The following is a 25224-nucleotide window of genomic DNA, read 5'->3' as shown; positions in this document are numbered from 1 at the left end:
CTGCCTCGTGCACACCCCACACTGGGGATCGAGCCTGCAACTTGAGCATGTGCCCTGACAGGGAATCAAACCGTGACCTCCTGATTCATAGGTTGATTTTCAACCACTGAGCCATGCTCTCTGGACTGTTTTTATTCATTTTTAGAAAGAGAGGAAGGGAGTGAGATAGATAGAGAGAAACATCAATGAGAGAAACATCATCGATAAGCTGCCTCCTGCACTCCCCACCCCCACACCCCTTATTGGGGATTGAGCCTGCAACCCAGGCATGTGCCCTGACTGGGAATCAAACTGGTGACCTCTTGGTTCATGGGTTGACCCAGTGATCCACACCAGCCAGTCATATGTTAAGTTTTTTAATTACTTAAATTATAAAAGCAAAGCAATTTATTTAAAAGAACAAATAAATAGCTAAAAGAATTCCCTCCCAATCCTTATGTGAAAATATTCTTATAAAAATATATAACTTTAATCCTTCTGAGTTTGATGAAAATTGTTTGAGCTAACAGTATTCAAACTTAGAAAACAAAATAACTATTTTATATAAAGTATAAAAATATTACTTTCACATTTTGAATGCATATACTTCAAAAATTTACATCTAATTTATAAAACTAGTTGTTAAAATAATAGTTCTTAGATTGTACTAGGTGGGTAATTTAACTGAAACAGACTAGCCTTCAGGACAATCTACCAAAGTGCATCTTACATATAGAATGTTATTTGTAGACTAGAGGCCTGTTGTATGAAACTTGTGCAAGGGGCTCGGCCCTTGCAGCAGCACTGGCTTCCTCCAGGTCATTTGGAAGGACGTCCGGTCTAATTAGCATATTAATTAGCATATTATGCTTTTAATATTATAGATGAAAAACACAAGACTTTTTAAAGTTTATCTGCCAACTACTACAAGTTAGCTACTGATAAGGATACAAAAAAAATTATAAAGACTCTCTATTCTCAGAACTTCAAATTTAGTCATGAGGAGAGAAAAAAAGAATATATAAATTGAGATCTAGGTATGCAATGGAAAACTAAAACACACACACAAACTTGCTTTGAATTTCCTGGGCCACAGTCTCAAATTTTTATAATAAAATCTTGAATAATAAAGTCACAAATAATACCTGAATTTGCAATACGAAGCAAGGTATATTTTCTCAAGGACTCTTCCCGTACTTGCTGATATACGAAGTAGCCAGTTATGGGCTGTCAGTGCTATGAGTGAGGATTTATAATCTGATGAATTGGGCAGCATTTCACCCTAAAAAAATGAGATGGAAAAGTAAAAACTACTTGGCCATGAACAATCTGCAGTACTCAATGCCCAAAGAGAACAGCTCAGCACTAAAGAAATAGTCAAATAAGCATATCAAAGAAATAATAGTAAATGCTCAAATACCCAAATAAAGAATTAAGACAAGGGAAAATAAATTGTGGGTAATTGTTTTATTTTATTTATTTATTTTTTTTTAAATCAAATTTACTGGGGTGACATTGGCTAATAAAATTACATAGATTTCAGGAATACAATTTGTGGGTATAGTTATTTCTATCATTAACTTAATTAAGTGAGCCTATTCATATAAGTACTAAAACAGTACATGAAATAATGTATTATTATTATTTATCATTAAGTATTCAACAAATGTTAACCAATCATCATGATAGTTGGAGTATTTCTAATACTGCTGCTGTGATAAGGATGATAACAATAGTAACAAGTTTTTAAGGCCATATAGAATAGCATAGCAATTAAGAGTCATCATTAGAAGAGACATTTCTAAGACGTGTTTTCCTTTTGACAGAAGTCAAAATGGCAAAAGAGCAAATTATCCCATTAGTCACTGTGGCTCTACTCTAACTCAGGATGAAAAGCTATAATCCAGAATCCAGGCAGTCCAATGGGAACAGAAGACAGACCTGGTTTAAAGATAACCTACGTCATCAAGGAATTGCACCCCACAAAGGAAGAGATTAGCTGCCTGGTGCACCTGCCACTGCAGAGCTACCACCAGGTGGAAGTCTAGGACAGGAAGACAAAAAAAGCAAAGGCTTCTATTTGATTTGTGGAATAAAAAGGAAGTTCTAGGAGGAGAGTTCAAAATAGGGAAGTTAAAATTAATCTAGTATTTAATCCAGGCAGTAAGAGAACAGAAAAAAATTGATCCAGGCAGTAAGAGAACAGAAAAAAAATGAAGGCATAGTTATTTTATACATGGTCACAGAAATTTGTCTTCCCTTTCAAATCTTAGAAAAAGAAATAAGAGGTACTTTACACATCAATTTTTTTTTTTAATTATATGGTGTGTTATATAAGCATCATCTCATAGAGATTTTTAAGTTTTTAAAAATGTAGTATTTATACCTTGCCTATTAAAAAAATATGAAGGAGCATATACAATAGGTTTGAGCTATTTTCTTAAACCAAAAGTTATATTTCGTAGGTTGTCTCAGAAAAGAATGGTGCTAATTTAAATATAGTTTCGCATCAGTATGTTAAAAACAATGCAACATGTTTCTTAATTTTTCTTAATGGAAAATCTTCACTTCAAATGAGAACAAAATGTTTAACAAGAAGTGACGCTAGGAATTTAGTTACCTGAAACTGTATTTTTATAGGACTGCTCTAAATTTTTAGGTGCTTTGTACTAGTGTCTTCAAAACTTTTCTCAATTAAAAAATTTGTCCTCATCCTCCCTGCACCAATGAAAATGGATACAAAAGGCTTTCTATGTTGGGGCACAATGGTTATTTTTAGGTTTCAATAAGGAGTTGGGGAAGAAAACATAGATTTAAAGCTTTCTGATTTTTAAAATGGAGCCTTAATGTGAACAGAAAAAAGCATGTCCAGGAAAAAAAGAAAGCAGCAGCTACAGAAATATACAATTCTATGTAAAAACAGTGTATTTGTTTGTTTGTTTGTTTGTTTTAATAATTTTAATGGTAAATTCAAAGTAGAGCCTTCTTATCCTTTAAACTTTATTTTTGGTCACATATTGTGAGTTCTATTTTCCCTAAAGAACAACCAACCAGATTCAAAGATATGATTAATTTGTTGTAGTGTTTCCTAAGTGTATTTCTTTTTTCTTTTTCTTTTTTTTAAAATATATTTTATTAATTTTGTACAGAGAGGAAGGGAGAGAGATAGAGAGCTAGAAACATTGATGAGAAAGAGTCATCGATCAGCTGCCTCTTGCACACCCCCTACTGGGGATATGCCCGCAACCAAGGTACATGCCCTTGACCGGAATCGAACCTAGGACCCTTCAGTCCCCAACCTGACGCTCTATCCATTGAGCCAAACCGGTTTTGGCTCCTAAGTGTTTTCTTATTACACTGATCCCATTAAACACTATTATTTATAAATATTCCTAGCCTTAGCCAGTTTGGCTCAGTGGATAGAGCATTGGCCTGTGGACTGAAGGGACAGTTCCACTCAAGGGCACAGACCTCGGTTGCAAGCTCCTCCTCAGCCCAGGCCTGGGCTGGGTGCATGCAGGAGGCAACCAATCAACGTGTTTCTCTCACATCCATAGTTCTCTCTGTCATTCCCTCTCTCCTCCTCTCTCCCTAAAAATCAATGGAAAAATATCCTCAGGTGAGGGTTAACAAAAAGAAAAAAAAAGAAAAGAAAAAAAGAAATATACCTAAAAAAAAAAGTTCTATGATCCAGAGTTTGGAAAAGTAGCTTGATAATCACTATGCACATTAGAATTATTATTTTTTTGTAATAATAGAGGCCATTTTTATTAATAAATCAAACTATAAGATATCCCATGATTCCAATTAGTGACGAATGTGAACAATATTTCATGATGCAATGTCTACTATAAAAACGAACTGATCTGATTTGGTTTGGCAGGAAAGTTGCATTCACTGCTTTTATAATCATGATTTACTGCTAGAAATTCATATTTGGGAATATAGCTACATGTTAGTCATATTAGTGAAAATAAAGATGTACTATTTTCCTCCATCAAATTCCTGGATACCCCTGGGAAGATTCAGAGAAGAGGTAAGATCTCAGTCAGGAACCCCCTCTGTAGGCCAGATGAACATTCCATGATGTTCTTTCCTGGCTGTGCTCCTGCTGTTCATTGCAGGTTCCCACTGGAAGCCCAGTGACGAGATATTTGAAAAACAAGTTCATTAACACAAGTTCTGGCTCTCCTGAGGGCAAACAGCTTCCAAGTTGTCGCAGACTGCCAGCTTGATGTGTTAAGGTGAACAATTCATTTCACTGTCTTCCACCTCAGAGGCCACGTGGGTGTGGCTCTGTGGGGCAGCCAGGGGCTGGGGCGATGTGTCCACTGTGTTGCTGGGGCAGTCCTGGGAGCGGATCTCCTTGGCCAGCCGCCCCTTCTTCAACGTGCAGGCTCCCTGGTATGGCGGTGAGATGGGGGGCTGCGTGGGGGCGTGTACTTGTACTCTGAGCCATCCTCCAGGTCCAGAGGGTAACTGCGGTCGGAATCATAGGAGCTCAGGTCCCCACAGGCTACAAATGACACAATGATGCGGGTGGGTCCATCTAATTGGTTGAGATCTGGATCGTAAGAGTGGTCCAGCAGGGGCTTGGTCAGGTCTGGCAGGAAGCCCTCCGGGGGGGTCATAACCCTGACAGACGGCGAAGGCCTTGATGCTGGAGTTCCGGCTGCTCCTGGGCTTGGCACAGAGCACGTTGGAAAAGAAGTCACGCAGCTGGCTGTAGATCAGTGTCACATCCCGGCCTCGGAAGATCTTGGCTACAAAGCAGCCCCCTGGCTTCAAGACGTGTGTGGCAATGTTCAGAGCGGCTAGGAGAAGCTGGGCCTGCATATACTCATCCACATCACGGAGGCCAGGTACATCGGGAGCCCCGTCACACACCACTAGGTCCGCGGGGCGGCCCTCAAAGAGCCGGATGTGTCCTCTGCAGTGCACAGCTGGGTGATGTCCCCCTGGGTCTGTAACACGCCTGGGAGCGGAGCCATAGCTTGAAGGTCCACAGCCACCACATGGCCGGAGCCCTGTGGACTCCCGATCTTCTGGCTCAGCACCTGGCTCCAGCTGCCCGCGTCACACCCCGGAAGAGCCGGAATTCCTCACTGAGCTGCAGCAGCTTGAAGGCGCTGCGGGCACGCCAGCCGTTCTCCTTGGCCAGGCGGTGGTAGACATGCCGCTTGTCCTTCGACGTCCGTCCCATCTCGCACAGTTTGCCCAGGGGCCTGGGTCTGCAGCCTCCCCGGTGTCAGCCGGCCAGACTGCCAGCTGCAGGGACGACGGCGAACTTCCTCCTTCCCTCGCGAGCGGGACAGTGCAGTCCTGGTGCCCAGCTGCCCTCCGGGCCCCAGGGCCGACCGTAGCTTTCCACGTGGGGAGTCCGGTCCGCCGGCAGCCTGAGCCGACCGGTGGGAAATCACAGGAGCTCAGTGCCTCAGTTTCTGTTCTTAGTTGCTTGGAGCGCCGATAGCGCATCCTGAGATCGGGCTACTGCGGCGGGCGATCCTGCCATTGAGGAATGCACGAGGTCCGGACTGACCCCAACTTACAGCGCGTGTCCCGTCACCTTGTCCACATTAGAATTATTATAAGTATTATTACTATTAAAGGCTCTGAGAAGTAATTCTATAAATTTGTTTAACGTTTGAAGTCAGAATACCCCAAACTTGTCTATAACCCATTTCCTCCAAACTGCTTTAGCAACTATAAGATATTAACATCTTAATGAAAATAGTATTTTGAAAAATACTCACTAGGACAATGCTGGTCTAATGGAATAAACTTATATTATTACTAGAGGCCTGGTGCAAGAATTCACGCACAGGAGGGGTCCCACTGGCCTGTCCCAATCAGAGTGTATGTGGGAGGTGACGGGGGGGGGGGGGGGGGGGGGGGGGGCTTGCCAGGGGAAGGGGTTTCGGGCAGTTGGCCAATCAGGGCGGGGCTGGCCAGGGGGCGGGGACACAAGAGATTGGCAGGCCGCCCCCACCCCCAATTGTGGTGAGGGGGCCAATCAGAGGCGGGGCTGGCCAGGGGGATGAGGGGTGGGGGAGAGGCCACCCGCAGATGGCCGGCCAGCCCCACCCCTGGTCAAACTCCCAGTGGAGGAAACAATTTGCATATTAGCTTTTTATTATATAGGATTATTATTGTTATTGATTTTAGAGCAAGAAAGGAAGGGAGAGATAGAGAAATACAGATGTTGTTCAACTTACTTATGCATTCATTGGTTTATTCTTATATATGCTCTGACCTAGGATCAAAATCTCAACCTTAGTGTATCGGAACGATGCTCTCACCAACTGAGCTACTCAGCCAGGGCCTCATTGTTTGTTTGTTTATTTATTTATTTATTTATTTATTTATAAAATATATTTTATTGATTTTTTTTTTATAGAGAGGAAAGGAGAGGGATAGAGAGTTAGAGACATTGATGAGAGAGAAACATCTATTAGCTGCCTCCTGCACACCTCCTAATGGGGATGTACCCGCAACCAAGGCACATGCCCTTGACTGGAATCGAACCTGGGACCCTTCAGTCCGCAGGCTGATGCTCTATCCACTGAGCCAAACTGGTTAGGTTTGTTTTTTATTTTTATCTTATGATTTTCCTAACAAGATTCCTGGAGGAAACTCATAAGAATCCCCTTTCAAACAATCATGTAACATAATTATTACCCATAACATGTAACATAACCTGTAACAAAATATTTTGTTTCAGTATAGTAAGTAAAATCATTTCTTAAACACTAAAAATAACCATAAACTCATTTTTATTTCTTATGGAATTTTTAATGAGATCATAATTTTTTTCAATTTTTAAGATTTACAAATGGTATCAAATTTAAAAAATATATTTTGAATATTATTTCATGAGGAAAAATAATAATCAAAAGATAAGTTCTCTTTAATTCCTTTCAAGATTCATAATGTTTAAGTTTTATTCCCTTGTACAATATATTAATAATAATCAGTTCTAGGTTAAAATTGCTTCAAAAACAAATGCCTAAAAACAAAACTTACCACTGGGCATTCCCATAATAGAGCATCCTCTATTTTTTCTGATTTGGAGCATTTTGGCATTTCATAAAGTTTTCTTGGCTCTGATGCAACACTGGGAAAAAAAGAAAAATAAATGATTAATAACTCATTTTAATAACTGAGACAGTATTTGGTCAGGTTTGAGTGACTTTTTTTCTAGTCAGAGATTTAGACTACCAAAATGCAACTTACTAGTTTGCTTTCCTCTTTTTAATTATATGTTAATATTTTTTTCTGATTATAAAATTCATAATTCATATTCAAAGAAAAAATATCTTTAAAAAATAATAAAATTTAAATAGATTTATACTGTAAAAATGTAAAAAATAACCACTATTAACATTTTGGTTCATTTCCCTCTACTTTTTCTTTACATATGATACATTTACCTACCTACAGGTTATTTTCTAAAATAGAATCATGAACATTTACTATGAATATCTCGGTAGAATTCTGTGATGATCTTATTTGTTTCTCTAATATTTTTAATGAAAATTAATTAGATAAAGAGTCCAATTATTTTAGAATGAAAATTAGTGGACTAAAACAGGAAATACCCTTTAAGGTTTGTTTATTCCCAAAATGGCTTTCAGAAAGATTGAATAAGTTTATACTTCTGCCAATATTTTTTAATGTATAAAATATTGTAGTCTCTTGCTTTTAATTTATATTTCTGATTTCTACTGAAATGTGCTTGTAGATGTTTTCATTTTTTTAACTGATGAATTTTAAAATTAAACTACTACTTAGACACAATTTTAGGGTAACTATTTTATTCACCTTTGATGTTTTCTCAAATCAAAGAGAATTTACCCTAGCTCAGTGGTCGGCAAACTCATTAGTCAAGAGAGCCAAATATCAATAGGACAATGATTGAAATTGCTTTTGAGAGCCAAATGTTTTAAACTTAAACTTCTTCTAACGCCACTTCTTTAAAATAGACTCGCCCAGGCTGTGGTATTTTGTGGAAGAGCCACACTCAAGGGGCCAAAGAGCCGCATGTGGCTCTCGAGCTGCAGTTTGCCAACCACAGCCCTAGCTGTTTTTGCTCAGTGGTTAGAGTGTCAGTCCCCAGACTGAAGGGTCCAGGGTTCGATTCCGGTTAAGGGCTCGTACCTTGGTTGCAGGTTCAATCCCTAGTCTCAGCTGGGGGCACATGTGGGAGGTAACCAACCCGTCTCTCTCTCACATCAACGTTTCTCTCTGTCTCTACTCCTTCCACTGTCCCTCTAAAAATCAATGGAGGAAAATATATCCTAGGGTGAATATTAACAAAAAGAGAATTTCAAAGGCATAAAAGCAACCTCATATTTGATTCTAACCTATGGGGAAAACACCCCTGAATGCCATACTAAAAAACTTCTATATTACTTACCAACAATGCTGTTTCCACTGATTTTCTTTATATATATATATTTTTAAAATTAAATTATTATCTGTGTACATATTTTAACATTGTCCCCCCCATACATACCCTCCCTCCCCAGAGTTTTGTTGATTTTCTTTTTTAAATATATTTTTATTGATTTCAGAGAGGAAGACAGAGGGAGAGAGAGATAGAAACATCAATGATGAGAGAGAACCACTGATCGGCTGCCTTCTGCACACCCCCGACTGGGGATCGAGCCTGCAACCTGGGCATGTACCCTGACTGGGAATCGAACCGTGACCTTCCTAGTTAATAGGTCAATGCTCAACCACTGAACCACACCGCCAGGCTCCCCTGATTTTTTTTTTTTTTTAATTAAAACAGATATCTCTAAATTGGAAACATATATATATATATATATATATATATATATATATATATATATATGTATATATATATATTTTAAAGGCATTAAATGAAACCAAAGAATTACTGCTCATTTTGATAGGTCTGATGACATTATGATCATATAAGAAAATGTCCAAATTGCCACTTCCAGCATGATGATTTGAGGAGCTATGTGGGTGTGCTCCCCAGGAAAACTGGTGGAAATTATGAAAGGACAACTATTTTAAAGTCTCTGGAAATGGTCTTGGGGGGCATACAGCAAATGAAGACATATTTAGTCAAGAAAACCTACTAGAAGTCAGTAACAATAATGAGCTTGTGGTAACTGAACTAGGATGTGCTCCTTCCCATTATTCTCCGCTCAGTAAGACAAAACTCCACTCCAGACTGATACAGCCAAGAGCACTGGGCTCCCGCTAACCCAACTCCCAGAGGACTACCTTCCTGAGGGCCAGCATTTATTTCCTGCCCCAGCTGCTTGTTGCTGGGACTGTCCTGAATGAGTAAAGTCGAGGTGGGGTTCCCTTCTTCTGCCTAGCGCCTACTCATGGGTTAGAGGTTCTACCTTGGGCATGGCTTGTCTAAGAACACTGGAGCCTAGATTTGTCTTATCCCATCTCATAAGCTGTGGTTCCACACAGAGAAAGAAGACCTGAGGCTAACGCCTACACCAACCTCAAGTGCTCAGCCTGTAGTCACTCAGAGAGAAGGTTCCATTGACCCCACCCACTCCCAGCAGCACCAGAGCCTTGACTCAAAGATTTTGCCTAGGGGGAGAAACAGTGATGAACCAGATAACTGCCCATCTGCAACAGTCTGAGGAGTTCTAGCTTACGCATTCTCAAAACCACTTAAGGTTGTGATGAAAGGCAAACAGGGAATGATTGGTAGATTCACTGGCCATACAGGCTAAACTGCAAGCAGGCTAACTTGCCATGGAGAACCAGAAAGATTGCTGGGAGGAGCTCTTCTGAGTCAGAACAAATTTAAAACACTATCTAAAAAATCATCCTAACTTCTAGTCTGGCCAACATGTAAAGAGCTTAGAAGTCATCCCACCTGTCCTCACCACAAGAAAATGAACAAAGTGAAAATCAACGACTCTTGTATCTATCAAACAGTTGAGGTTGCAGGGCAAACTGCAGCTCCCATCACTGGAGAGAGAGATGGATATCAAGAATCATATCTTACCGAGAGCAAAACCCAGGAGCAAGCTGCTAGTCAGTACTGGGGAGAAAAAACAAGGACACTAGAGGAAATTTTAGCCTCTGACACCTACAGCTACAGCAAACCAAAAACACAGCCTAACTCAAACCTCACTCTAACAACCTATTTGCCACAATTCTTTTTACCTGATATATCAAATGCAACTTTCAACAAAAATTACAAAGGCATACTAAAATGCAAAGTAAAAGTTTGAAGAGATCAAGTAAGTATCAGAACCAGATTCAGATATGGCGAAGATATTGATTTAGTTTGGAAACTTGGTGGTAATTTAGAATTTGGAATTAGATTGGGAACTTAACATAACTATGATTAATATGCTAATAATGGAAGAAGTCGACAACATGCAAGAACAGATGGTTCATTAAACAGAGATAAAAAAGAAATGCCTAAGAAAAAATCAAAAGGAAATACCAGAAATCAAAAGCAGCCTAACACAAATGAAGAATGTCTTGGGTAGCTCATCAGTATATTAGACATAGCCAAGGAAAGAATCACTGAGCTTGAAGATATGTCAACAGAAACTTCCCAAACTAGAGTAAAAGAGAGAGAGAGAGAGAGAGAGAGAGAGAGAGAGAGAGAAGAAGAAGCAGAACTTCCCAAACTATAAAAAAAGAGGCAGCTGGTTGATGATTCTGTCTCATCAATATTTCTAGTTCTCTGTTCCTCTCTCTTCCTCTCTGTGAAAAATCAATAAAATATATTTTTTTAAAAAGAAAGAAAAAAAGAGGTACAGTGTTACATGAAAGAAATTTAGATTAGTTGTAATGTATATTGCAAATTATAAGGCAACCACTAAAAATGTTTAAAAAGAAGTATAATTGATATGCTGAGTGGGAGGAAAATGAATCACATACTAGTAAAAGGCTCAATTAAAACAAAGGAAACATCTTACCTAATAAAAGAGAAACATGCAAATTAACCATTACTCCACTACGTCCACAGCCAGAGTATGCAAATTAACCCAACAAAGATGGAGGTTAATTTGCATATGCAGGCACGGAGTGGCTGGAAGGGGTGGGATTCCTGCTATGAGGGGAAGGAGGGCAGTGGAGGGAGCTATAGGAGTGGTGCTTCAGACAGAAGCAAGGACTTGCTGGCTCCCAGGTGGGCGGGGTGGGGAGGGTGGGGGGGTTGGGCGGAGTCCTCCGGACAGAAGTGAGGACTTGCTGGTTCCTATGCGGGCTGGGAGCAGGGCCATGCTGGCTCCGGGGCAGCTGGAAGTGAAGCAGGAGGAAGGAAGGCTTATTCTTGCATGAATATCATGCAACTAGCCTCTAGTAAAAATAATAGAAGACAAAAAAGGAATAAGGAACAAAGGCAAGGACTAGAAAATAGTTACTATATATGGTTAAGTATTAAACCAACTGTATCTATAATCCCTATAAATGTAAATGGTCTAAATACACCTACTGAAAGAGCCTGTCAGAGTGGATTAAAAATAACAAGATCCAAATATAGGTTGGCTACAAAAAAAACCCTACTTTGAATGTAAAGACACAGATAAAGTAAAAGTAAAGGGACAGGGAAAGATACATCATGTTGTGTAGCTATATTAATTTCAGACAAGGCAAACTTCAACAAGGAAAATTATTAGGGATAAAGATTGGCATTAAATAATGGTAGAGCAGTTACTTTTCTAAGACATAAAAATCCTTAATATGTATCATCTAACAACAGAGTATCAAAATATGAGAGACAAAAACTGATAGGACAAAAGGAGAAACAGACAAATCCACTATTATATTGTAGTTGGACATTTCAATACAACCTCTGTCAGCAACTAACAAATCCAGCAAGCAGAAAGTCAGTAATAATATACTTGAACTGAACAGTACCATCAATCAACTGTATCTAATTGACATGTACAGAATACTTCATCCAACAACAACAGAATACACATCCTTCTCAAGCTCACATGAAAAAAATTCACCAAGATAGACACAATCTGGGCCATAAAAATACATCTTCACAAATTTAAAAGACTAGAAAATGATACAAATTATGCTTTCAGATCACAGTGGAATGAATTTAAAATCAGTAACAGAAAGATAGCTGGAAAAATCCCCAAATATTTGAACATTAAATACACTATTAATTAACATGAGTAAAAGAAGAAATCTCAAGAGAAATTTTAAAATATTTTGAACAAAGTTAAAACAAATACACAGAACATTGGCATTTGTGTATACACCAAAAACAATTCCTAAAGGGAAATATATAGCATTATGTGTGCAGGGAGGGGGCAAAAGTCGGTTTACAGTTGCTTGTATGGAAAATAATACAATAATGAATAAATAATACCAAATAAACACTGTTTCTCATACTCACAACTGTAAATGTACTGTTGCCCACCCCTGTATATATGAGAACAGGAGAGGAGCTTCTGGGCTGGTGAACCTGTGGAGATTCAGGGAGCACGGGCGCTCCACGCCCCTTCCCACATCCCCTTCCCACAAGCCTAGTCTTCCATCAGGCTGTTCCTTTTATGATAAACTGGCAATCTACTAAGAAGCCAGTCACAAAGGACCACATGTGATTCAATGTATATGAAGTAGGTGAAGCTATAAAAACAGGAAGTAGACTAGCAGTTACTTAGCTCTGAGGCTGATGGAGGAATTGGAGTGATCGCTACAAAGCATACAGTTTCTTTTTGAGGTAATGAAGATGTTCCGAAATGAACGGTAGTGAGGGCTGCCTACATGAACCACCGATGGTTCATCACATTCACAGTCATTAAATATGAATTTCAATGAACCAAAAACCATTGAACTGCATATTTTAACTGGGTAAATTGAATAGCATGTGAGTTATATTTTAATAAAGCAATTTAAAAAAGAAAATGCCCATATTTTTTAGAGAAGCAAACTTAATATAGCACGATGTTTAGAATATGCTTTAAAATTCTTAGCAAAGAGATAAAGGGACAGGATGGGGTAGTTAAAGCAAATGTGGCAAAATCGTTAGTAGCTTTTGAATCTAGGTAATGAGTGCTATGCTATTCTCTACTTGAGCAAATTTGAACATTTCTTCTAAAACAAAAATGCAAGTACTTCCACAACAAAACATAGACAATCTCCTCTAAAGCAACATCTAATTATTAGGTACCTGGCTCTCTTGACTCTGATATCTTTTAAGCAGAATAAAATATTGCACAGTACTCTGAGAGCCATTTATCATTTTGCCCGCACTACAAAGTAATTTCACTTTAAATGGTAATTACAAAGATGAAGCCTGCAACTTCAGATTTTCAAATTACACCCATATTACCACTTTTTGGATACGTTTTTCCTAATGCAGGCATGTGGCTCTATAAAATTGTTAAAAATCAACCGTGAAGTGGATTACAGCAAAAAATTTCCCCCAAAAAGATACCTGCTGACACAGCACCGATAATTATCAAAATATATTCTTCCTCTCTCATAGGCTATAGGTGACTTGGAATGAGTAGTCCAAACATTCTTAAACTTAGTACTTTCCTGAAAGACACAAAGGATTTTGGTTTAGGAATTCTATAATAATAAAAGCGTAATATGCTAATTAAACTGGACAGCCAAAAGACCTTCTGGATGTCATGCTGGAAGTCCTTCCCAGCAGTGGGGGCTGGACAGAGATGGTTAGGGGCCATCGGGCGGGCAGGCAGGCAGGCAGGCCGGCCAGCGGTTAGGAGCCAGCGGTCCTGGATTGTGAGAGGGATGCCCAACTGCCATATAGACCCAATCCCGGCAGTTGGACATCCCCGAGGGGCCCCGGATTGCAAGGGTGCAGGCCAGGCTAAGGGACCCCCTCTCCTCCTCGCATTCACGTATTTCCTGCACCTGGCTTCTAGTAATTCATAAGCCTCTACTGTGCACCCATTTTATGATGGATAGTTAAATTTAGGGTTTTCAAATAAGTTTCACGTATGTAATTTAAAAACATTATGTTCAATTCTTCGTCACTCTGCCTCCCTCTCATGTTTTGGTTTCAGTGGGGTGACCAACTTTTCAAAAGATTGTTTGCAAGGAAGATATAAACAGCTTAGAAAATTAAAAGCTTCTGGCGGTCCTATTAACACCTATTTACTAATCCTCCAGGTTCAGGGCATCCATGCCCCTCTCAAATACAAATAATCTTCTGAAAAGAGGGTTCTACCGCGTAAAGTCAGCACCCCGGAAGGCTTGAGCACCCCAGAAGGCTGGAGCACCCCGGAAGGCTTGAGCACCCTGGAAGGCTGGAGCACCAGGCGCCCGCAGCCCTCGGTCCCGCCCCCCGCAGGCGGTCACCTGGCACACCAGCGCCCGCAGGATGCCCAGGTTCGTCCTTTGCACGGCGCCCGCGTCGCCGGAGAAGAAGCCCAGCGCCCGGCGGCTCAGCCGGCGGCACACGTTGGGCTTCCGGGTCGGGCCCATAGGGGCCGGAGAGGGGCGCGATCCAGACCCTCGCGCGGAGCAACGGCCGCGCCGTCGGAACCTCGAGGCCCCAGCTCCCCGCGGGACCAGGACAAACGAACACGGGGGCCGGGCTGCGGGGCGCACGGCAGGGCGGCTCGGGAGACACAGACGGCACCGCCTGATCACCAAGAAGAGGGGAGGAAAAGACGCCCCCTTTACGGGCTGTCCCCAAAACGCCCGCTGGTCCTTGCCCCGGCTACGGCCTGCGTCGCCCCCAGAACACGCAGCCTGCAGGAGCCGCCGGTCCCTCCTCGGGAAATGTAGTCCCCGGTGCCTCCAAGGGAGCCCGGCTCGCTCCCAGAACTACAGTTCCCATTAGGCGGCAGGGCACCCGCTCCGGCCCGGTCCCGCCCCTCGCCCCGCCCCTCGCCCCGCCCCACCTATCCCACGCGCCCCGCTCCGCTCCGCGCCACGCCCCGCTTCTAGCCCCGCCCCTTCCCCGGCTCCGCCCAATCGCCCCGCCCCGCCATCGCCCCCGCCCATCGCCCCTCTCCGCTCCGAGCCCCGCCCCCGCCCCTCTCCGAGCCCCGCCCCCGCCCTGCCCTGCCCCGCCCCCTCTGACCTGGCGGAGCCTGCACCGTCCTGGCGGTGCGCCCTTCCGGTGCTCGCTGCGCGGCAGAGGACCCCGCGAGCTTGGTGCTGCAGCCTCCGTGTGCCCCGCTCTCAGGGACCCGTCCCTACCGCCCGGCACCCCCCGCCTCTCGGACCCTGACTTGCGCTGTGGGAAGCGCCGAGAGAGGCGCGGAGTCGAGAGCGCCCCCCAAAGCAGCGTCCAGCGCTCCAGGTACGCCCCGCGGCTTTCCCTCAGGACCACGTGGGATGCTGTGGACGAGGCTCACGGTTAAACTTTCTGGGTCTGTGTGTATGTGAGTTAGTGGTGGGAGATGCTCGGCTTTCCCTCTAAACTAGGGTTGAGCCGAAACCGGTTTGGCTCAGCGGATAGAGCGTCGGCTTGGGGACCGAAGGGTCCCGGGTTCGATTCCGGTCAAGGGCATGTACCTTGGTTGTGGGCACATCCCCAGTAGGGGGTGTGCAAGAGGCAGCTGATCGATGACTCTCTCTCATCGATGTTTCTAACTCTCTCTCTCCCTTCCTCACTGTACAAAATCAATAAGATATATTTAAAAAAAAAAATAAAAATAAAAAAATAAACTAGAGTTGAACTGCTCTTTCCCGAGGCCCGCCCCTCTGCGGTGTGCGAGGACTAAGGCTGGTTTTGAGATAATTGCTGCATTTTCCTTCCTCGAGCCTCCTTTCCCCCCCATAATGGGAATACAATGTGAAATGCTTACATTCTGATTGGGCTGCCTATGGGATTCCACGTTGACTCATCTAAATAAAACTAAATGACTATCGCTAGGCCTGTCCGCAGAGGCAAAGTCCCCCCTGCACTAAGTTTCCCCGAATCGTGCCCCGTGTGGAAGTCCCCTTGCTGAGTCCCTGCAGGGTGCTCTTTGCACCTCCCACGTGGGCTGGGCGCGCCACCTCTTGTCCGGTAAATGCGCGAGGGAGAGATGGCATTTGACGTGCAGCAAAAAGTACAAAACTGAGTGGGCGTGTGAGTCACAAAGTGCTCAGTATAAATTTTAACCTTATCTCTTTTTTAACCCTGCTACATTTCCTCTAGGCGAGGCTGGGCTTTTGCTGATTTTTTTTCATAACTTATGTACAGCATGATGTGGAGCGCTTTGTGTATCTTTAGACAGCACTATAAGAGTTAATTTGGTCATTTCATGAATGCAGCTGTCTCTGAGAACACTGGGACTCAGAAAAGATAACGGAATTTTTAGCTGAAATAAAATTCAAGTAATTGCGGAAGTGAACGCATCATCTCTTTTCTCTCTCCTTCCCCTTCGGCTACTTTTTTGTCTTCCTGTGTGGTATTTGCCTCACCACCAAGAGACCCACAAGCCAGATGCCTTCTTTTTCTTCACCCACAACCAAGTCCTTTTGGTTCTAACTCTTGAGCATCTCCTCATCATATCCCCTGAGTAATGTAGGGTCTCCTCCATTTTATCATATTAAAAATTAACAGCTTCCTTTCTGCCTTAAATACTTTCAAGTTACCCCTCTCTCTACACTGCTGCCAGAGTGGGTTTTCTAAGTCACAAATCCGCCATTTCTCTATATCTCTGCGTGGCTCCCAATCACCCAGAGCAGAATTTCTCAAACCCAAGTAAATACTTAGGATTCTCTTGTTAAGTTACAATATTTTCAGGATGCTAAATATATGCAAATGTAAAACTATATAAATTTCTTATGTTGTATCTTTTATGCAACTATAACTTATAAATGGTTTAAGTTAAATTAAGCAAAACTATAAAACAAACAAATTCAAATGAATACTTATACATTGTTTCCAATGAGCTTTTTGCCAGGCCAGTCATCATTTCTCTTTTATTTCAGTGTTTCTACCTCTCCTTTACTCTCTTTAAAATCAATAGAGACATATTAAAAATAAAATGAAATGCAGAAAGAGTTAGGATTAAAGGGTTCATAGTAATGTTTTTAAAAAGTATATTAGTTATTCGAAGACTATGTATGGATAACAGCATAATATGTAAATAATAATGATAAATTGAATACTCATATATCTATCATCAACTTAAAAAACACACTCAAAATAACCTAGGACATTACTTAAAAACTTGACATGTCCTATGTGCCCTTCCTAGTTCCTAGCTCCCTCTTTCCTCTTTATTTAGATAAGATATTGTTATTTTTAATGTTTTTGAACATTATATAAATTGAATCATACTGTATATATGTACTCTTCTATAAATTGCCTAGTTTTTCCAACATTACATTTGACAAAGTACCTGAATTCATTTATTTTTACTACTGAATAATGTTTTATTGTATGAATTTGCCACAGTTACCCATTTGCTACTGGCCGGACTTCAGTGTCTTTCAGGCTTTTTTATTCCTAGAAAAGTGCTGCTATAGGCATTCGTAAACCTGCCTCCTGTTACACTTGTTAAAGTATATTTTTGTTTTCTCTTGCTGTGTAACAAATTACCAAAAATGAAGCAGCTTAAACCAATACCATTTATTATCCCTCATTTTTTTCCTACATGAAAAACCACTTGTCCCAGCACCACCATTGCAGTGTCTATCATTTCTCCACAGATCTGTAATGTTAACCCTTGTTTTATATCAAGTTTACATTCATGGTCAGGTCTGTTTCCAGGCTCTGTTTTCTCTTCCATTGTTCTGCTTTTCTATCCCTAGCCTAATACCTAACCAACTTTTTTATTTTTATATTAAGATATTATATGTGTACATATCTTACCATTGCCCCCCACCCCACCCTACTCCCATACCTGCCCTCACCCCCAGTGTTTTGCGTCCATTGAATACCTGACCAATTTAATGGTAAGGGTTGAGAGCTGGTAGGGCAAGTCCTGTACTTATTCCTTTTCTTCAGGAGTATCTTTTGTTTTTGCAGTTTGCACTTTCATATATGTATATTTTAATTTCAGAAAGGAAGGGATAGAGAGAGAGAAAAAAAAATATCAGTGATGGGAGAGAATCATTGATCTGCTGCCTCCTGCACACTCCCCACTAGGATCGAGCCCACAACCAGGGCATTGCCCTAATGGGGAATCAAACTTTTACCTCCTGACGCTCAACCACTGAGCCACACAGGCCAGGCTCATATATCTTTTTTTTTTTTTTAATACATTTTTATTGATTTTGTACAGAGAGGCAGGGAGAGAGAAAGTTAGAAACATCGATGAGAGAGAGTCATCGATCAGCTGCCTCTTGCACACCCCCTACTGGGGATGTGCCCGCAACCAAGGTACATGCCCTTGATCGGAATCAAACCCGGGACCTTTCAGTCCCCAAGCTGACGCTCTGTCCATTGAGCCAAACCTGTTTCGGCTCATATATCTTTTTGAACCTGCGTAAGTACTACCAAAAAAACCTACTGGAATTTTGATTGGTATAGCATTAAATCTGTATATATCAATTTGGAGAGAACTGGCATCTTTACCATATCAAATTATCCTATCTATGAAGACAATGTGTCTCTCCATTTATTTTAGATCTTTAGTGTCTTTCAATGAGTTTAATAGTTTTTCTAATAGAGTTCATAATTTGCAACTTCCTCAGTACATTGTTATATTTTGGGCAGAATTATAACTGGTATATTTTTAAATTAGACTTTCTAACTATATTTTTTTGCTAGTATATAAAAAAAGCAGGTGTGGGGTTTTTTTTGTGATTTTTTGTTTGTTTGTTTTTGGTGTGTTTTTTTTTTTGTATATCGGTCTTCTCTTTAGCAACCTTGCTAAATTTTATTTTTAATAGTGATAATTGTCATTTGTAGGGCTTGGGGGATTTTTCTACGTAGATAATCATGTCCTTAGAAAACTGTGACTGTTTTGTTATTTCTTTCTCAGTCCTTACCTTTTATTCCTCTCTTTCTTCCATTGCTAGCCAGGACCTCTGGTGCAGTTGAATAGAACCAGTGATAGTGGACATTCTTGTCTTATACACTTTTACAAACTTCTAATAGTTCACCATTAAGGATGACATTGTCGGTTTTTGGTAGCCACTCTTTATCAGGTTAATGAAATTCTCTTCCATCCCATATTTGCTAAAAGTCTTACTAGATTTTTAATTGTGAATGAGTGTTGAATTTAATCAGCTACTTTCTCTATTTGCTGAGGTGATCCTACAATTGTTTTTCTTTAATCTGATAATTTGGTGAATTTCGGATAATTTTCTAGTGCTAAAACAAACGAGTTAATTTAGAGAAGTTGTGATGTGTTTGTTTTTCATACATTGTGGGATTTGGGCAGCTGCTGACTTCGTTTCTCACTCAGCTTTCTGGACGTTCGCTAGCTTTTGGTCTCCAAAGATTTCTTGTTCCTTCTTGCTGACTCAGTGACGCAGTTAACAAGATATATTTTTAATTATATTTAACCAGCCTCTTGTATTTCATAGTAGAAAGGTTTTTGGAATATGAGGTTCACCAAATGATCAGTACTAGAATTCTACTTTCTTATCTTTTTAGTGTAAAAGTTTCCAACCATCATTTCTTTATTTTATTTATTTATTTATTTTTTATTGTAAAAGTTTTACATATGTCTCCTTTTCCCCCGATTGACCCCTCTCCCAGCCATTCTCACCCTGGGCAAGCCTCCACCGCCCGAGTGTCTGTGTCCATTGGTTTTGCTAATATGCATGCATATAATTCCTTTGGTTGCTCTCTAACTGCACCCCCCCTCCACCTCCCTGCCATTTGTCTCTGCCATTCATCATTTCTTTCTTCTCTTCTTCTTGTCTCTATGCACAGCCATTTCCCTCCCTTCTGAAAACAAGGACACAGTACTGTGTAGTAGAAAGAGCATCACACCAAGGGTTGCAAGGCACAAGTATAGTGCCAGCACCACCACTTAGTGAGATCTTGACCAAGTCACTTATTCTGAGTTTCATTTAATCATCTGCTAAAGTGGGGACACTCAGGGTTGAAGTGAGAATCACATGAGCTTATAAATGTGAACACATTGTTGTGAGAGGAAAGGATGAGAAGCAAAGATGTCAAGTACATTGTCTGTGAGAAAAAAGTAACAGAAACAGGGAGTTTGGGGAGGGGAGAGGGTTGATTAGTAGAATGGAGGATTTTTTAATTTATTTTATTTTTTTTAGGTTGGTGAAACTATGCATTTGTTAAAATCCTCAGAGCTTTTTAGCACAAAGAATAAGCAATATATGCAGAATTTAAGAAGTATTTAAGGAGTAGTGGGGATTCTAGGATGGAATGCAGGCTGTAACAAAAGAATCTAACTGTATTACAAATGTACGAGGTAACTAACCTCCCTGAAGGGGCCAGGGAAAAGGTACTGACGGAAGTAACTTTGAAAATGAAACTGTAAGACGAAAGACAATAGGAGCTATGCATATGCACTATACTCTTAAGTGAATGTTTCTCACAGAGGTATGGGTTAACAATTCTCAAACCACTATTCCTGTGTTCTGGAATTGAATAATGAATAACTGGTTAATGGATGTTGGTAATCAGGTTCCTTTTTGTTGGAGCGAGAGGTTATAGACTAGCAAGAGGAGAAGGCTAGAATGATCCATCCACATGGTAATGAATTAGAATTGCAGACATTAGTATGGACTCCAGTTTAGCTTACTTTAGGTACAGATGGATACATGGAGGAACATTGATAATAAAGATGTGTATATACTTGATTTAGTATGTACATACAGTTCTTTGCTTTTGTCAGTTGAGAGAACCTAGAAGCAACATGGTAGCAAGGAGCACACCCAGTACCTAGACCATTTTTCAAAAAAAGGAGCAAGTTCTGCCCACTGGGTGTGGCTCAGTGGTTGAGTGTCCACCTGTGAACCAGGAGGTCACGGTTCAATTTCTGATCAGGGCACATGAGCGGGTTGCGGGCTCAATCCCCAGTGGGGGGTGTGCAGGGAGCAGCCAATAAATGATTCTCAGTGATATAGAAGCCACAAAACCTGATAGGATCTACTTCTTATGGTCATAGATGTTTCTCTCTCTCTCTCTCAAGTCAATTTAAAAATTATAATATCAAATAAGATAAAAGGAACAAATGCTCTTTGGAGAAATGGCTGATTCTAAGATGGGATCAAGGCACATACATATGAGCCTGCAACATCTTGTAGTGCCAGCAAGTAAGTAAGTGCTAAAAACAAAAACACAATGATGAGAGTGTGTCAACAAAGGATATAGGAGCCAACTGAAAAAAAATAAAGTAGTATTGGGTTATAATCCAAAGTTTAAAATGATTATCTGTGAGTACATCTATACCAATAAAAGGGTAATATGCAAATTGGTCAGGACACCCTCACAATAACGACTGAACAGCAGGCTACATGGGGCGACCAGGCCTGCAGGGGGGTTAGTGAGGGACAACCAAACAACTGAACAGCAGGCTGTGTGGGGTGACCAGGCCGGCAGGGGAGTTAGTGAGGACAACCAAATGACTGAACAGGCTGTGTGGGGCAACCAGGCCAGTAGGGATTGGGGGGAGTAGGGGCTACCAGGGTGGCAGAGGAGGGCAGGAGGGGGCAACCATGCCAGCAGTGAGGGGCGACCAGGCTGGCGGGGGGTGGCGGGGGGGGAATTTGGGGGTGACCAGGCTGGCGGGGGAGAGGGGGGAGAAGGGCTGTGAGAGGTGACTAGGCTGGTAGGGGGGATAGTTGGGGGCAACCAGTCCAGCAGGGAAGCAGTTGGAATGACCAGGCTGGTGAGGGGGGACAGTGAGGGGCAACCAGGCTGATGGTGGTGGTGGTGGAGGCAGTTAGGGGCTATCAGGCCAGCAGGCAGAGGTGGTTAGGGGTGATCAGGCAGGCGGCAGGAAAGCAATTAGGAGCCAGCAGTCCTGGATTGTGAGAAGAATCCAGGATTGGAGAGGGTGCAGGCTAGGCTGAGGGGACCCTCCTCCTGTGCATGAATTTTGTGCAACAGGCCTCTAGTACTATTATGAACAAATGATTGAATAAATAAATAAATGGGAGACAAGAGAAAAATCTCCCATGCAAAAGAATTCCAAATAATTTTATGTAGTTATTCTTACCTTAAAGAGGTAGAGCATAATTCACTACTTCTTAAGTGTGGGCTGCACATAGCCATTTCCTTTCAGGAATACAGTATGGGAAGGGTGGGGGTGCGGGGGACAACTTTAAGTGGAGAAATCTGTCAACTCCTACCTCAGCCAAGTGATCAAGGTTAACATCCACAGTGATAAGTTATGTTCGTATTGTGTACCCTTGATATGATGTGAGGAGAACGGCAATTTACTCTGTGGTTTTCCTTCCTAAAACCCATTACCCCAGTCTAATCATGAGAAAAATATCAGATGGGTATTTATTGAGCATTTCACCAAATACCAGATCAGCACTCCTCAAAACTGTCAAGGTCATCAAAAACAAAGAAAGTCTGAGGTACGTTAGAGCCAAAGGAACCTAAGGCGGGCCGATGACTAAATGTAATGTGGTGCCCTGGATAGAATCCCGGAAGAGAAAAAGGACACTAGGTAAAAACGGAAGAATATGAATAAAATACGGGCTTAAATTTATAACAATGTGTTAATATTGGCTTCGTTAATTATATCACCTATATATACTAATGTGAGATTTTAATAATAGGAGAATTCCATACTACCTGCAACTTTTTTATAAATCTAAAATTGTTTTAAAATTAAAAGTATACTTTAAAAATACAACAGAAATATGGAAGGTACCACTATATAGAGGCAGCATAGCTTTAATGATTAAGAAAGTGAACTCAGTTATTGGGTCCGGATCTCAGCTTTACTATTTACTAGCTGTGAGAGCCTGGTTATCCTAAGTAACTACCGTGTTTCTCCGAAAATAAGACCTACTTACAGGTTTCCTTCTGAGTGAAATATAAGGCATCCCTCCAAAAAATAAGGCCCCCCTAGGCTAAACATGAGAGATTTGGTCCACTGATTCTGAAAGAAATGGAGTCACAAGAAATTCACCAGGAAATTCAGGAATTGGATTGTTATGATGATGTTCCAGAAGATGATGATATGATTGTCATTGAATAAATGAGTAAATTCTTGATACTGTAGGATTCACAGTTTGTCTGGTTTGTGTTGACAACTACCGTACCACCGTACCGTATACAGGTAATAAATTTCCTTTATTTTCATTTAACAATAAATGTGTACCGTATTCTTCTTCATGGAAAAATAAGATATCCCCTGAAAATAAGACCTAGCACATCTTTGGGAGCAAAAATTAATATAAGACACTGTCTTATTTTCGGGGAAACAGGGTAGAAGTACTTAACTGCACTGTGCCTCAGTGTGCTTGTCTGTTAAATAGGTTCTTGGAGAACTAAATGAGTCACTGGATGTAAAGCACCTAGAGTAAAGCCTGGCACACAGCACTATGTAATTCTTTGATTTTGTTTATCATTGCTACTTTGCTTTGCTCTTTAGTTTCGGGAGCTCCGTGATATTAGCTAGATTTCACTGAATCTCTCTTCTTCAGCATACTGATTTTTAGCTTGGAACTCCAGCAGAACAGTGCCCGTAAATCTTTGTTCATAAGGGGGGAAATGATAGAGATTCAAGGGAAAGCAGGACCAGAACTTGAGGATTCCCAACACTAGTTTCATGCTACACGAGTGAGTGATGCAGAAGCTAGAAAGCCTGACAGGACCTACTTTTTATGGACATAAGCGTGATACACATTGAAATGCTGAAGTTAACTTTATTTGGTTCTCAGGAGATTCCTCACTAAAATGTCCACTTCCCTTGTTAAACTGATGTTTCTTTTAGGACTCCCTCCAGTGCAAATCACTCAGATTTAGGATTCAGCATCTAAAATTTTGGTGATATTTGAAACAAAATGAAATAGCCTAAGAAAGATGGAATATGCAAATTGACCATCACACTGTAACAAGATGGCTGTGCCCACAGCGGAGGTCGAGTTCCCATAATGAGCCTTAACGAGCAATCAGCGGGGAACCTGAGGCTGTGTGGTGCTGGGCCAGGGCAGGGGACCTGAGGCTGCGCAGCCTGCTGGTGGGGCTTGACAGAGAACATCAGGCTGTACCCCCTGCCCTGGCACCAGGTTGGGGGACCTCAGGCCATGTCCCCCACCTGGCAGAGCTTGACGGAGCCCTTCAGGCTGTGCCCCCTGTCTGGCAGGGCTTGATGGGGGACCTCAAGCTGCACCCCCCACTCAGCAGGGCTTGACAGGGGTGGGGCCAGCCGCATCTGGTCTTGCATGATTTCAAGGCACATGTGGGTGGGCGGGGACTTGACTCTGGTTCTTGTAGTGTGCCCCAGACTCTGACAGGAGGAAGATTTTCATGTACATTTTACTAATTTTCTTTTAATTCTGACACTTCTATTATAGAGAAAGGGCAAATAGCAATATTAAAATATTTCCTCTAATTAATTTCCTTTTAATGTGCACAAATTTTGTGCACCGGTTCACTAGTATTATAGAAACGTGTTTTAGGCCTTCTTCTTCTCTACCTAAAATACATACCAATTCTTAAGAAAACTCCTGATGGACCAGCAGCACAGGCAGAAGAGTGTCCTGCGTAGGATGTAGAGTGTGGAGTGAGGAGGCCTGCTTGAATGGTGGCTCTGGTATTTTGTGATCAAGGCAACTCACGAAACCTCTTTTGAGTCTCATCTTCCACATCTGTTAAAGGGTGATAATAAAAAATGCTTGTTTGCCTTCCTTTCTCAATTATAGGATTGTTGTAAGGATTAGGTGTGAAAATGAGAGCTTCCTGTAAGTTGTAAAACCTATACAAATATTATTGTTATAATAATTCTCAGGTTTTCAACCAGAATAAAGCTCTAAAGGGTCTTTATTAAGTTTGCAATCATCTGCATACCTTTATTTATTTATTATGTAATCAGGTGAAATCATTTGAATTTAAAATGCTTTTGATGGTGGGAGTTGCAGGGGCAATGGGGAAAAATGGACATCTGTAATACTTTCAACAGTAAAGATAAATTTAAAAAATAATATAAATGCCTTTGATGGTATATTTTCTCATGGGACTTCAGTTTTTATGATGTTTTCTTTGGTGTAAACAATGAAGGCATTGTTTTGATCTGGGATTGTCTCTTGGGGTCAAGGGCACAGTTTGAGAAGATGGTTTCCAAACTCTTCACTGAAACCTGGGAGAGAACACAAAAGTGTGTCCCTGTGACTTGGGAAATTGTCTCCTTCAGAAACAGACCCTTCTGTTCTGGTGCAGAGCTGACCAGCAGAGGGTGCAAA

At 41.4% G+C, this 25224-nt stretch overlaps 2 protein-coding genes and 1 pseudogene across 8 annotated transcripts in view; 1 reads left to right on the top strand and 2 right to left on the bottom strand.

Moving 5' to 3' along the window:
* The window catches only part of DCAF17 (DDB1 and CUL4 associated factor 17), a 34517-nt gene extending 19727 nt beyond the window's left edge, over positions 1-14790 (bottom strand). For all 3 annotated transcript variants that reach the window (XR_014795745.1, XM_084892335.1, XM_084892336.1), the window contains exons 1-4: positions 14287-14790; positions 13397-13500; positions 7003-7093; positions 1125-1261 (exon numbers count right to left, since the gene is read on the bottom strand). Coding sequence is in view for 2 of the 3 variants with exons in the window: in XM_084892335.1 (XP_084748461.1) it covers positions 1125-1261; positions 7003-7093; positions 13397-13500; positions 14287-14412 (458 nt within the window). In the remaining variant the exon portion in view is untranslated. The remainder of the gene's footprint in view (positions 1-1124; positions 1262-7002; positions 7094-13396; positions 13501-14286) is intronic.
* Positions 4050-5344, bottom strand: LOC311626663 (tRNA (cytidine(32)/guanosine(34)-2'-O)-methyltransferase-like; annotated as a pseudogene). Its single transcript has one exon. The product of its transcript is annotated as a tRNA (cytidine(32)/guanosine(34)-2'-O)-methyltransferase-like (transcript).
* Positions 14791-15007: 217 nt separating the features above from the next.
* METTL8 (methyltransferase 8, tRNA N3-cytidine) overlaps positions 15008-25224 on the top strand; it is an 88298-nt gene continuing 78081 nt past the window's right edge. For all 4 annotated transcript variants that reach the window (XM_084892342.1, XM_084892341.1, XM_084892339.1 and 1 more), the window contains exon 1: positions 15008-15238. The gene's annotated coding sequence lies outside the window, so the exon portion shown is untranslated. The remainder of the gene's footprint in view (positions 15239-25224) is intronic.

This window comes from Pipistrellus hanaki (genome assembly GCF_964339955.1).
Source record: "Pipistrellus hanaki genome assembly, chromosome: 8".
NCBI classification, from domain to species: domain Eukaryota; kingdom Metazoa; phylum Chordata; class Mammalia; order Chiroptera; family Vespertilionidae; genus Pipistrellus; species Pipistrellus hanaki.
The sequence above is the reverse complement of the archived record's forward strand: the minus strand, read 5'-3'. Positions and strand labels throughout refer to the sequence as shown.